This window comes from Crocodylus siamensis, chromosome 4 (assembly GCF_052110815.1).
Source record: "Crocodylus siamensis isolate JL-2025a chromosome 4, ASM5211081v1, whole genome shotgun sequence".
Classification (NCBI taxonomy): domain Eukaryota; kingdom Metazoa; phylum Chordata; order Crocodylia; family Crocodylidae; genus Crocodylus; species Crocodylus siamensis.
The window spans coordinates 8734770-8749794 of NC_143398.1; the positions used below are offsets into that span (position 1 = coordinate 8734770).

At 45.7% G+C, this 15025-nt stretch overlaps 1 protein-coding gene across 1 annotated transcript in view; it reads right to left on the minus strand.

Moving 5' to 3' along the window:
* Positions 1 to 1286: 1286 nt before the first annotated feature.
* The window catches only part of SFMBT2 (Scm like with four mbt domains 2), a 165811-nt gene continuing 152072 nt past the window's right edge, over positions 1287 to 15025 (minus strand). Inside the window, exons 18-21 of the mRNA XM_090041611.1 lie at positions 13217 to 13389; positions 11425 to 11673; positions 11127 to 11255; positions 1287 to 9209 (exon numbers count right to left, since the gene is read on the minus strand). Coding sequence (XP_089897737.1) covers positions 9069 to 9209; positions 11127 to 11255; positions 11425 to 11673; positions 13217 to 13389 — 692 coding nt within the window. The 3' untranslated portion in view covers positions 1287 to 9068. The remainder of the gene's footprint in view (positions 9210 to 11126; positions 11256 to 11424; positions 11674 to 13216; positions 13390 to 15025) is intronic.

Below are 15025 nucleotides of genomic sequence, written 5' to 3' on the forward strand. Positions count from 1 at the left end.
GGATTTTTAAAAAGGTGTGTTTGTGGGTTTGGCACTCCTGGGTTCTCGTGTTGACTATGGCTCTTACAGTTGTTGGTCTACGTTTTGGCAAAGGCTTCCAGGTCTCGCTCAAGATGTAGACTTTTTGGGTTAAACATCTGTAAATGCCTACTGAGGGTCACATTCAAAGCGACTGCGAAGGCATCTGAGCAATTTAGACGTAGCCATTGTTTGACACAGAGCCCACCTGCAGCTCCGAACAAACAAGGCCATCAGAGGAGGAGGAAGAAGCAATGTCCCCTTTCCATCCAGTAGGCAAGGGGTTCGGGACCGATGCAGAAGTCAGACATGACTGGGCTATAGAGCCAGACTGGGTCCTTACTCGGAGGGGACTCCAACTCACCCTCTGCTTCCAGAGACGGCGTGCTAACCACTAGGCAACTGGGATGGGCTCAGTCGGACCCTAGCCATACCTTCTGCTTCAACCTGGGTCACTAGGCAGCCCAGAGCGTAAGATTTACAGGGCCAGGGGGAGAAGAGGCAAGAAGAAATGTGGCGGCATAGCCTACTCGTTTTGAGCCAGTTCCCCCCTACCCCTCCGCTCGTCCATAGTTATTTGTCTTTAATCAGTGCCTGTCATAGGTAAAACACAGAGTCCTGGCAGCGGGGACCAGAAGCCAAGGTCACCTACGCACCTGAGTGCCCTCCTCACTGAACTACACATCGTGCCCCGTCACGGTCTCTCTAGCCTCTTTGTGTTTGACATTCGACAGTCATTATTTAAGCAAAAACAGACTCCAGCTAGCATTTATACCACTCTCCTGGGGAGTGAGAACCTCAGACTAAAGGTCCCTCAAATGTGGGGCATCTCCTTCCTGGGCAAGTGCTGCAACTGCTCGGCTGCGAGCTAGAAGTCCCCACCAGCACTGCTGTTCAAGTGACCATGGACTGCTGTGCTTTGTATTGAAGTCGTGGCTACGAATCGATTAGGGCTTGGTTCAGGTAGGCATCTCCCCTCTGAACAGCTCGGACAAGACAGAAACACCTGCCTTACAGGACTGTAATTTTATACTGTGCGTTAAAGGCAGGGACCTTATCTCTTAGAAGAGCAAAGCTCCCTTTGGAGGCATGCTATAAAGGCTGGGCCCAATCCTCACCTGGCATCATTCAGAATGGGGCTAAACCACCATTCGCACCAGCACGAAATTCAAGCCACTCTCGTCTTGTGCTCCTTCCTTCAGGAAAAAAACCAGAGCGCATGGTACAATCTCGCACATGCAAACAAAACACCAGCCAGGCAGGAAAGCCATAATTTATTATTCCTTTATTAACAATGTGGCTTACAATTCTTCAAGTAAAAAGGGGATTTCATTTTTGAATAAAAATTAAAATATAACTCTGAATATAGATTTTCATTTATTTACATGAAAACATATATACAGAATATAATCTTACAGCAAACTAATAACATGCCCTTTGCCCTGTGAGTTTTAAAAAGTAAAAACACCAGCATTTTGTTTGTTTTTTCCTGTAGCACAAAGGGTGGTGTGTGTGTATATATATTATATATACACACACACACACACACACACACACATACACAAGATCTGAACTGCTTCGTTGATACAAACTGGAATGCAAAGTGGTCCAAAGACTTCCAACATACGCAACTATGAATGGTTTGAGGCTGGCTGTCATCCTACTTCTCAGTATTATAGCTGTTATAAAGGGGGTGGGGTATAAATGAGATTTTTTTTTCCTCACCCCTCTCCCATTTTGCTAAAGGAAAAGTTGATTCTATCAAGGATCGTCCTGAGAGTTGCCTCTATCCAACTGTCTTATCAGAGATCCAGTCCAATGCTCAGGAGGATTAGTAATCCTGCTCACAGTCTCACTAGGGACAGTTCTCAACCATCCGCATAATCATTTTTGTAGCAGTAGATCTATGCAGAAGCGGGAAAATATTCCAAGATCTAGTGCATGTTTCAAGCTGACCCAACAAAATATTCCCAACATTAAGGGCATGCACATCCTCCTGCTGGTTTCCTTGGGAGTACTTAGTTGCTTTAAGTGCATTCTTACGGGCCTCATTCAATGTCTAAGTCAATGGGACTCTTGCTATTGACTTAAACAGCAACTGGATTGACTCCTCGGGGCCCAATTTCAGTGGGAGTTGGGCACCTACTCAGGTTTCAAAACCTATGCGTATGCATTTTGCTGATCTAGAAATCCTTGCCCTGAGCCAGATCATGCTATCCCATCGAAGGCCTGAAAACCCTCTCGTGGCATTCCCTAGGCAGCATCCCTTTAGGCCAAGAGGGTGTGAAGGGGAGGGTTGGCCTGGCCCCTCCAAGCCAGGGGATCCACAGGAATTCGGACCTCGATCCCATGGACGGAAGAACAAAATCATCCGCAGCCCCTACTTCCCATCCATCCGGAGGGCCTCCGGGGTGTGCTGCCATTGGAGCAAGTCTCTGCTGCCGTGGAGAAAACTTGGACCTGCCTGCATCTGGAAACCATGGACAGAGGGTCTAACCCTGAGCGGAGGTCTGCTTCATCCTCTCCTTTCATCTGGCACCTGTCAGAGCTCTAGGGATTTGACAGCAATTAAAACACTTCCTCTACGCAGGGCCAGCTCTACCTAAACCCTTTTTCTTCCTCTTCCCTGAAGTCTTCCTCCAGCCTTCCATACATAGCCTTGAGGGTCGTGGAGGGATACGTGGAAACATGAAGCTGTGGCTCTGTCTGTAACAGATAACCACTCAGCAGGAGCGCCACTAACTTTCCGCTTGCACACCAATGCAGAAGTAACTGGGCGGAGGTGGGGACAGCTGCACTACTAGCTTCCCCCCCCGGTACTCTGCTACCTTCCCCACCACGTGCATGTAGAGCAGCCTCAGGGGATGGTACCACAGAGGCAGTTTTCACTTAAGTGTAGAAGCAGAACGGGTTGCTATGGATTGGGATGCTGTTCAAGCGACGCTCCCACTGACTTCAGTGGCAGCTTGGGCTTTGGGAGGACCCCACGTGAACTACCGATTTCTGGATTTAGCAGTGAAATATCAAAAGTGTGGTTGCATATTCCCTCCATGGCTTGTCCCCCCACTGATTTAACTGGGACGTGGTACAGCATCACGACAGGAGGCATATATGCATATATGAAGCACCTGTCCAGGAGGAAGTAACAGAGCGTTAAAGGAGCGGGCTGGAAACTAGCACAACGAGGGGTGTAAGAGCATGAGAGGAGCATGCTGAACTGTAGGAATTTCATCTCTGTGGAGTGAGATGTTACTGACATTTTAAATGCAAGATGGGAATTAATTGTGTAAAGGATAAACCATGGGAGGCCTTCTTATGCAGCGGTACAATGGTAACATTTTGCTTCTCCTGCAACGTGTGCTCTGCTGAATGGCACTAAGTCCCTACAAAACCCAAAAACACTTCTCCTGCGTGAGAGGTGAAATTTAAGGACTCCAAGACTGCAAAGGCCAATGCTGGGAATCCAGTCTTTAATCCTTGAGTTAATTAATTATCTTCTAAATGACAGGAGAAATTCACCTGTTTCCAAAGCCCATTCTTTCCACTGATTTCATCTGGCTTTGAACCAAGTCCTTTGTGAATAACAAAGGCTCCTTTTCTAGTAGGGCAGCTACTTTGCTGAATGGTATGGGGGAAAAAAAAAAAAAAAAGGGTGAATATGAATTTAAAAAAATCCATTGCTATATATTTAAAAAATCATATAAAATCCTAGTGCTTAAGGCATTTTGCTGATCATGGAAAGCATATTTCTTGGCTTGGGGGATTAGATGCATGAGACCAAGCTTTGCACTAAGCAGCAAAGCATCTCAGCCCTAAAATGGAGATCTTGAGACTACTTTAACCCACACATAATAAAGCTGGCTTTTATGGTGCTCAGTACTAGTGTGCATTTCCTTTTCCTTCAGCACTTGAGTTTTATCTGCAAAGAAAAACACGCTCCACATTTTTTTCCGAGCTTGCTGCCTTGAGAAACAAAGAACATTTGAAATGCCCTGACATTTCTGAACTCCAGGAAATTATAATGGTAAGTGACCTGACTTAAAAAAAAAAAAAAAAAAAAAAAAAATTAAGCGAAGTGCTATACACCTGGAGCTCCTGCTGAAGTCAATGAAAAGGCTCAGAAAACAACAAGCCTTGCTTTTTTTCGGTGAGTAAATACTGACTGACGGGGCCAGCTGGCTTTGAAAGAGCTCGTGTCAGGTTTGCCGACTTTCGGATCCAAAGTCGTTTCAGAATAAATGCAAATTGCAACGAGACAGATGTCAGGCGAGTTCAGTGCCTCTCTCCCCCGGCTGTACTTGCTTCGGCGTTTCTGTTAATCCTAAATACCTTTGCACATCAGTGTCTCGACAGTACGTCGCAGACAGTATCGCGGCATGTCCGACACCAATCTCAACGACAGCCAGGTCCTGGAATGATCCTCACTAGAGAGACTGAATGCCAACCATTTCCATCGATTTCAGACAGCATTCAGCACCCTCAGGAGGTAGCTTGCAGCTTGCTGGGGGAGTCCTTCAGGCACCAGTACCTGTCCAATAAAGCTCAAATTCAGCTCCCGGAAGCCATATGTCAGAGGAACCAGACATCAATGCTTGAAAGCCATGATGCCCATCAGAGGTGACAGTGGCCAGAGTTTTTGCTTACAGCTAACGAGCTGAATGGTGAAGAGTAGGTGCCCAGGTGATGGACGGTGGGGAGCATGTGGGAAATGCCTGGAATATGGAGAGAGCAAGAGGAAGAAATCTCATGCCGGAGCAGGGAAGTGTATAGGAGAGGAGGAGGACAGGTTCTCACCCGGTCGATAGTGGAGGGAAACAGGAGCTGAATTTACCCCGAGGGGATGGAAACTTCTCCTTCCGGTTCTAATAGTTGATCTAAGCTGGCGGAAGGAGGTAGGTGCTTAGCAGCACAGGACCACGGACATGCCTGGTGCAGAGCATTTTAAATAGCTTAGTAAAAACTCCACAAAATAGAGCTCCAGGCCTACATCTCAGAAGCTGGATTCCTCCAAGGGGACACCAAAATGGTGCAGAGCTGCTGTTGGTCTACCTGAATGGGCCAAGCACAGCACTGACTTGAATGCACTAATTCAGCTCATCGCAGCAGGATGAGCAAGTACCCTGGGGTGCCCATCCCAGCTCTGGGTCAGCCTCAAGGACTGTGGCAGAGAGATGACCATCCTGTTCCTTGGCCAGAAGGAAAAAAAGCCTTGCTGGTAGGCAACAACGGTTCTAGCTTTGGCCACAATAATTTCATACCCTGAACCTTTCCATCCTGGAGAGAAAGAAAACGCGCCGTCATTTATCTTGCCCCTACTCTCAGGACCAAATCCAGAAGTGATGTAACAAGACGCAGCTGCCTGAATATGATGGGAGTCTGTTCCTTATTATCCCAGCTCTGAATTTGACTCCATACACATCAAATAAAAATGCTTCTTTTCCCCAATCCTTTTTTTTTTTTTTTTTTTTTACATAGCAAAGTATATCAGCATTGCACCCTAATGAGTTGTGTGTTTCAAACGTCTCCTTAGAAATGCATTATTCTAAAATCTTGTTAATTTTCTGGATCTGGGATTATGCGCCAGAAGGAGCGTTCAGTTTGTTCTGATCTCGGCTTGAATCTTTAAGTGACAATGTGAGCACATTGTTCAATTTAACTGCCTGCCATACAGTTTTCTTTTACATAAAAAAAATTGGGTAGGAGATTCAGCGCTACTTCTCTGGAAGGCAATTAGAACAGCAGACTGCATCTCTTTGATCCCTTCCCACTCGCTATTTTAGGTGTCACTATAATAAAGCATTTGCCACTGAGGCCAATTCAAGGTAATTTTAGAATAAAGACTTGAGGTCACAGCTCTCCAAAAGGAACAGAGAAAAATAAATGAAGGGATATTTAAAAAAAGAAAGAAAAAAAAAAAACAGAGGGAGGGGGGAACAAAAGCCTGGAGAGCTTTACAGTCTGCATAAGCTACAGTCAAAGCGGTTTTTTTGTTGTTTTTTTTTTTTTTTTTGCTAGCTGTGGTTTTAAACATGATTAACCTTTCTGATTCTTGTTAATAGAAGGAAAAAACAATCAGTAAGAGCTCCGCTTGTTATTTCCATGAGGTTGCATATCACTGCCCAAAGCTGTATGCCCCCTTTGCAACGTCAAAACTGAGCATGGAGATGGCCCTGAATACAAAGCAGACAGCCATGTGCACTCCGGTTCAGTCTTCCACAAGTATTTCGGTGGCACCAAAATGATGATTACCCATGTTGAGAAAGTAACAGGACCCTCAGACGCATTCAATTGCCTTGATGACCTCTGGGCCAGATTATCCGGCGAGCGTCGGAGGAGCAGAAGGCAGACGGATCTGCCCTGCAGAGACCTGAACCTGCGTCAGGGCACAGCCACCTCGGGGCCAGGCAGACATGCTCAGCACCTTTTCCATTTCCCTTACCAGGCCCCAGTGTCTGGGCCGATTCTAGCATTTCTTTAGGAGCATACAGTGTCTTGGAGACGTGTCTATAGATGAACAACCCATGAGCTGCTTTAATTTAGGACAGTGACTGGGTGGAAGTTGCCAGGGAGAGTAGCAGGCGCCCTGATGTCCACTGGACTAGAGAAGACAAGCTGAGCTCTTCTGGGGGAAATTTTAAATGGGAAGGCGGGCATTTAAACTCACTGGCATCTTGAAGGGTTCGCCAAAAATCATCAGCACAACTGCAGTGATTTAGCATGCTGTTAAACACCCCATAGGATTGCCAATACAAAACCCACTGCCCGCTGTCTCAAAGGACAACTTAACCCTTAATCATTTGTTTTCTGGTGAAACAAAAGCCTCAGGACAGGAGCAGCCGCTTTATTCCCTTCCTTTAAATAAAGATCATTTAAATCTTGCTACTAAAATCTTGTGAACAAAAGACGTATAGGAGTTTTACCAAAGCCAACAGACGTATTGTGGGACCTGGTCTAACCTGCAGCAACTCATATTGAATCTGTATTCAAAATGTCAGAAGAAGGCAATTCGTTAGACGTAGACTCAACCAGGCAACCTGCTGTTATAGCGGCACTTTATAAAGATGCCTTGCAAAGCTTTACGGTCCCCTGAATCGATCCTTGCATAAAGTATTCTCTGAAGTGAATTCTGGTCCACCAGAGTCTGTAAAGGGTATTTCAGAAGCATTATACAGCACCAATAATCCACACAATTAACAGAGTCGTCAAGAAGAAAACGGCTGTGACAGAACCAACCAGCTCTAATCTGCGAATGCCCAGTTGTTTAGCTGAGCACATCCAGTCTGCAGGATTATCAGACCCAAGTCAGTGGGCAATGAGAGAGTGAACACAAGCAAAACGGCTTATTAAAAAGCGGGGGTAAGAAAAAGGCATTGAAACCAACAGATTCTGTTGAAGTAACATTCAAGCTCTGAGCTAACTGGGCAACAGCAAAGACATGTAGACTTCAGGGTAAAAAAACAAAAAAAACCACGTCTCACATTAGGAGGGGTCCCTGGAGACTCTGACCTGGCATCCTGACAAGGCTACGCTAGCTTTCTGTAACAAATCCAAAACTCCGAGTTCACTGAAGTTGCAGATCACAGGTCTATTTATAGTTTCAGGGGAAACCATGCAAAAACAAAAAAAGAAAGTCCGTGATTTCCTCTGAAGCTAGGAAAAAACTTAGCCACAACCACCGAGTTTGCCTTTTCGGGGATCTCCACTTGAAACTCATCTTCGAAATAAAACTCAGCTTCTGTTCTTGCTCAGGCCAGGGTTATTAGGAGGGTATAACACCACTGACTTCAATGGGCTTCGTTTTGATTCCTATCACGAGCCATGCTGAGCCAAAGTCCACGCATTTCGCACAGCTCCTTAACACGGCCACATGGACGCTCTGGGCCAGGCTACCTGGTGCCTCTCAGATGCTTCGCATGTCTCCATTGACACTAAACAGTGCAAATCCAGCTTAACCAGGGACAGTGGCACAGGGCATCTGGTGAATCTGGCTCTTTGTATGCTCAGGAACAAAAGGGTGTGCTAGGCTAAATCCACAGCTGGTGTAAAACAATGCAGATCCTTTGCGGAACATTTTCTGATCTTTTTTACACCAAAGTCAACCCAGGAGATTCAGTTGCCCTCAGTGGATTTAACCAGGTTCAGCCTAGATCAGAACTTACTCCAAAGTCTCATCCTTCCACCTGAATTCCCTGCGTGTAGGCGTCCACCATCAGACCTTTAACGTTACTTGGAGATAATTGAATGGGCTTTAGTATAAAATATTTCATGCATGTTCCATTACAAGAATGAAGAACTGTACAGGTCCAATCACAGAGATAATCAGAATATTGTACATAACTCTACCGGGTTTGGGAAGCGTTACCGGGCACGACCTTTTGCTGTACCCCTTGAAGTTCATTGAATTGTTTTCTGATACTCTGCGGAGAGCACAGCTGGGATTCCCCTTTATCAACTGCTTGCTAAGACATTACACGGCATATCACTGCTCTAATGCTTTCTTTGCAGGCCTGAATAAAGCACATTGATCATTACGATCAAATCTGCAGTAAACCGTGGATCACTAAAAATGATCACTCACATTTCAATATGAAAGAAGTGTGTCAGTTCATGACAGGGATCATTTATGTCCAGAAATTGGCCTAGACACACCATAATCGGCTGGGAGTGTTTGAACGTTATCCCCTATGGAATGTGTTTCCCGGTTGTAGGAAAACTTGTTTTATTTTCTCTTTCATTAAAAAAAAAAAAAGACGACAAACCTTCTGCTCTCTTACAGCCTTGCTACACTACAATACTGCGTGTGCGGACAGGCTCCCAAGAAGAAATGCCAGAGATATATCAATGTGCTTCACAAATCTGGAAATACTCATTCAGATTGTATGGGGGGTTTTTTGTTGTTGGGGTTTTTTTTGTTTTGTTTTTTACAGAGAGCTTCTCAGTGTTTCGGCTTCCACAGGCTTACGAGCACGAGGCGGGGAAAAACCCAAATGAGCTGTAACGTTTGAAAACCAGTGAGAAAAGCCCAAAAGGCAATGCATGGAGCGGCAGAGTCAGTTGGCATATTGTGCATAGAAAGCAACTTTTACTCGCTCAATCTGGTGGCACAACTTGATGGCTGGGCCGAGTTTCAGCTCCATGCATTCTTGCACCGTCGGCAGGGTCAGCAGCAGAAGCGCCTGGCCGTCAATGTCCTGGGAGGAAACAAATAACACGTGGTTGCTCTTGGTTGAGAAAGGCTGAGCAGGAAAAAGCAGGGACAAGAGGTTTGGCTTTGGTGCATCTAAGACTGGGTGACAACCATTCTGAGTAGCGCTGGAGTACTGTAAGGGGTGACAGCCAGGCACTTGTATTAGTATTTGTTTCAGTAGCACCTAGCTAGGGGCCCCCAAAAAGCTTGACTGAGCTAGACACATAGGGCCCTGCTCCAGACAGCTCACACTCTACACAGACAGAGGAGCAAGAGAGGGGAGCACAACTACCACTATTTTACAGAGGGGGAATTGAGGCATAGAGGGGCATTAGGTCAGGTATGGGAAGGAGCTAAACCTAGAAATTCAGTCCTGCTCTAGGCTTTCACCACTGGGCCATCCTCCTCTTTAACTACACTGCTTTGGCCCGTAATCTGGAAGAAGTAATACACCAGTTCAAATCATGCCCCATTCAGTCTTGAGCCTCTCCAGCGGCTAAGAGCAGGGCTATTTGTGCGGTCGCCGCCTGTCCACAGCCCAAATAGCTGTGAGGACGGAGTGAAAATTCATTACAGCAATAATACCAACTCGTGCTTCCTCGTTTGGATTGGAGCCACCTGTGGGATGTTTCTACAGCTCTTTACAGAGTTCTCTCGAACACCCCGAATGCAAACTATGTGGGTTCCTGACTCTTAGGAGCAGGGACCCCAACATCCCACGGATGAGACTTTTGGGCTGTTTCTACCATATTCCTTCCTTGGTGCCACTAGTTAATTAGGAGACCAATTCTTTAAAGAGACAGACTGAAACATAAATAAGAGAGATATGATCCATCATGAGGAAAAACAGGTGAATCAAAAGTGTGTCAGTGAGAATCATTAATGTCATAATCAAGTCCTCAAGAACTCCCTAAACACAGTCAATACACATGGTAAGTGCTCCTCTGATTACGAGATCCTACTTGAGGGTGCTCTCTTTGAAACAACCCGTAGCCTGAGAGCACCAGGAGCTGCCTGGCAGGTAATAAGCAAGGCCAAAGCATTGATGGCTTTGGCTAATTAAAGATCCCACAACATTTTTGGTAAGAGTCAGTCTTAGCTTTCATGTCCTGGCAACGTTCTTGGCTGGCTAATGACTGATGTCCTTGTGATGCCCCTTCATTCTGAACTGGATAGTGGTAAATGTTATTAGTGGAGAAATGACGGATTACATATAATTATAAGTGCCCATGCTGCTTTGAGATGAAAGGCACTATTTGTTTGATCTCCAGAAATGCTGAGCTCCTGCACGCTGCTTTGTCTTAATTAGAAGCACTTGGCGCCTTCTGAAACAGGGACGCTTTCCACGGCTCCAAAAGAATTAGGGGCCAGATTCTCCAAGACACGTAAACACCTGACTGCCACTGCTTACAGTGGAAGCAGGTGCCTAAATACCTTTTCAAGGAAATTCACCTTTGTTTCAACTGTCCACTCCTAAACTGCAGTAAGTGAAGTTAACCCGCAGTAGTTTACCCAGTTTTATTCATTCATGGGCTGTCTTTCAGTGGTGTAAGTATTTTGTCTGTGCATGCCCTCAGTGACAGAGCTCAGACGGGAACCTAGATCTTTTGTTTCATGGTCCAGAACTATAATCTCATTACGGTGAAATAATATCCCCTTGTGCAGAGGCGCCAGTACATGACCCTGTACCAACTAAGTGCCACGTAAGCCTCCTGTTGAAGACTTGCATAGGATGTAAATGGTGGTGTCTGGGCCTCACACTGATGCCCTGCTGATGGATGAATTTTATCCTTAATAAACGGGAAAGATGCAAGTCTTCCTCTATTTCACAGACTCCTGTGATGTGAATAAGCATGTGAATACCCAGCCGCCACTAAAAAAAAAAAAAAAAAAAAAAAAAAAGCAAGGTGAAGCAGTCTACCTGTTCCTGAAATATCTTGGCTAGGGGAGCGCAGTCTGTCAGTTTGATAAACCTCACCACGTCAGTCACTGTCCACTCCAATGGGTTGCTGTCCAGAATGAGTTTCTCTTCCTCCTCTTGCTTTATTTCCTGCAAGACCCAAAGCATTTGTAAAGAAAAGGGCACTACACTCAAAACTACTCATCTGTGAAGCACGTAGTGCTCTCTTCAGATGGCTAGTACTCAACATCTAAAGTCATGTCAATGGAAAAAAATATTGCTGTTAAATGGGAACGAAGTAGTTTGCTAGAAGACTCACTTCCTTGACTTGAGTGCACTTCTCCTGTTCGCTGTATGAGAGAGACGGTGTTTTCCGGCTCCTTCTCGCTCTCTCAATGGGAGGAGGCCTGTCCGACTCGGTGCTGCTTCGTAATGTCATGGCTCTCCTTGGTCTGGCTGACGGGACCTCGGCCGAGGAGGTGTCTGTCTGGTCATCACGTAGTTCAGAGCTGGTTTCTTCACTCCCGGTCTCATCTTCCATAGCATCTGGCTCCTCCTCTTCACTTTCCTATGGTGACATAGGTACAGAAACACCATTGTGACACAGGATTTAACACAACTGCACATTTCCTGCTGCACATTAAGAGCCATCGGATCAACTTCTATTCGCCCATCAAGTTCAATATTGAGTCACACCGGTAGCTTCAACTGAGTTACACCGCGCTTATCACAGTGGCATGTCGCTTGAGCCCCATATTTAGATTCTGTTACAACACTTTAGAGCAAAACAATTTTTTCCACTCTCGTATCAATTAAAACCATCTCTTGTTTTGAGACGAACGTTGCTTTGCAGCGAGTGTACCTCGAGCCCCGCAGCACCGCACCGGGGCAGGAGACCTGGAAAGTGAAACCGATTAGAAAAAATGAAACCGATGAGTCTTGCATTTCTGGTGTTTTGGTTTGTTTTTACCTTCTCTCGGCTTCAGCAGAGTTTCAACACGTGCTGATGATCTTTGGCATTCCTAATATAATTAGCATTACAAGCAGCTGTCTGAGCTCTTCTATAACCCAGCACATAGGCTTTCACTCAAGCATTCCTGCATCTGGGCTGAACAATTGAGTTAAAACAGATGGCCATGGGGTGGGCGAGAATTCACTCGGTAGTTCTTTGCGTCAGGTAGGGTGTGAAAAGCTTTGACACCCTACCTGACAGAGTTAGACCCCCCCAAACTCTTACGTGTAGATGAGACCTTGAATATGCGCTAAGCTTTACTCATACACATGGTCCCCCTGGGTTCAAAGAGGCTACATATGTCTAAAGCTAAGCATGTTCATAAAATCTTATCCTCGTGCTGTGTCATATAGCCTTGAGTCAAAGCATGACTTACAACTGGCTTAGTCAAATCTGTTCAAAGGCCTGGGTGATGCTCTCATTTTGGCTTCTAAGAGGTTTACTTGGGCTGGCTTAAGTCAGTTAGAAGCAGGTTCAAACTAACTCAAGCTCAAACGAAATCAAAATGAGTGGCCACATCAGAGCAGTTAAACTAAACCAGTGAAAGTTGGTGCACAGACAACATTTATGTCTCTGAAGGAATAAGACTTCGGATGGCACAATGTGCAGCATGAGAACTCCTAGAGTATCTTTAGATATTAAACTAAATGACAATTAATTAGACCAGCACTAAAATTCACGCTGCCTCAAGAGCAACCTATAAATGCCCACTCTCCATTTATAGTTTCTTGCTACGTGTATTGCCATAGCACCTAGCAGCCTTAGTCGTGGACTGGGACACCCCACTGTGCAAGGGGCTGTGCGAACAAAAAGCCCATCGCTGCCCAAAACAGTGGCCTCAGACAGACAAGGAATCAGTAAGGCTGTATCAGTCCACAGGGCAGGCAGTGATCTCAGCACAAGAGATGCCTAACCACTGTCACATTTTTTGCTGGCAACACAGCAAGGGAGAGTCTTAAGTGGGGGGGGTTTATGGAAGAAGCAAGACAGAAGAAAGCATCAAGGTGCTCATTTGAAAAATGTATTTCTTTTTTAAAGTCAGTGCCATACACTACAGGATGCTTTAAGACATAGCAAAAGAGCCAACTCCAGCATGTACCTCTGCAGACCCTGCAGTGTTAAAATCAGCAGTCGATGACCTCCTCTTCTTCTGCACAAAAATGGATTTTCGTCTTTTCCTGCGCCTTGCTGGCTTGATGTGTCCGCTCTTCAAGTTGTTGTTTTCCCCAATTGGTGGCTTAATGATTTTTTTCCTCTTCCCATAATAATAGGCTAGAGGGGGAATAAAAACCTAACACATTAAAAACATAATTGCCAAGAAACTGAAGCCTTGGCTTACTCTATGCTATAGATCCTACATGTTAGGCTCCTGCTGAACAGTGGTTTTCATAAAGACCTTTAAAATAACCCGATCTGCAGTGAACGTCCCCATGCAGAACGAAAGAGCGGATGTCATCCTGGACTACTGACCGAAGGGACAGAGCTATTACGATGTACAAGCATTTCTTCTATTCACTACAGGTTAAATCCTGCACTCCTGACGCAGCACTTCAGACTGGCTTAGGTAAGCAAAACCTCCATTCAAGTGCCTGCGAATTTTGCCTGCCTGAGAACTAAATGCAGATTGCAGGATTTGACCCAACATACAAGGAATTAATAGCAGGGCAATTCCAGGACCGAACTTTTAATGAGGTGAAGCTACAACAGGAAATAGAGGCAGTCGTCTCTGCTGAAGATTATGTTAAGGCCCAAGTAGCTGTTCAGTCAGCAATGGACCCTGGCAGGCTGTATACCCACCCCACACAATCAGTACAGGTAACGCTTACCTGACATAGTAAAGGCAAGTTACCTGATTTAAAGCTCTGGTTCCTGCCTCCAAGGCACATCTGCATTTTCCATTTTTCATTGGAGGAAATGACCTCCTTAAGCCACTTGTGTCAAACTCACCTGGGCACCCAGACAGGATCTGGACCCAGCAGCAGCAAGATGAGTAGAAGCGCAGGGGTTAACACAGATACTGCTCATCCCTGTTCGCTGCTGCCCCATATCCTTGGCTAGGCTTTGTAGCTGAAAATTTGGTGGCATGCCCTACCCCCTGTAACCCCAATGCCAGATTCCTGGCCCCTCTTGGAGCCTCCCCTGTGGGCTGGGTGAAATGTTTCTCCTGACCATCTCTGACAATCCTACCCTAAGCCACAAAACCAGCTCCCTTTGCTTTGCTCTTTCTGGCCTTGCATCACTCATCCCTCTTGATGGCTCAATGAAACCCAATTCCACCATCAGGCCCCAATTCAGCAGTTTCTCACTATTCACCACCATGGACTTGGGTGGGATGAAGTGTGCACTTAACATTGAGCAAGTGCTTCCCTTAATATCAACTATGTCTACCGAAGCTACACTTACAGAGGCATAAGTCCAGAGCCACAGACACATTACAGATCGATAGTGGTGCAACAAATAGGAAGCTGGCTCACTGACAGACAGTGATGTGCTCCAGGTACTATTGTCTTTTACATTTAGGCAAACTGCAGGTTACGCCAAATTATGTGCATGTTAGTGGAACTAATTCCCTGATACTACAGAGACCACAAGATTACAGCACATACAGTGCTGTAATCAACGCTAGAGCATCTTCCAAATGTAACAGGGGATCACAGTTGGGGAAGAAAAGATGCTACAATGGATATCCTCTGGCAGGCAGAAAACCAGAGTGGTTGGAAATAAGCAAACACAATGATCACTGGAGCAGGTCTTTGCATCTCAGATCATGAAGGACTGCACTCAGTGATCTGATCTCCCATGATGGGTCTGGCTAAGTGCAGCATAACTATGTAACTTGGGTCCAGTACATGAGGGTGAAGAGCCCCAACCACCACACTCCACACAAAAGCATCCTGGGTGTCCATGT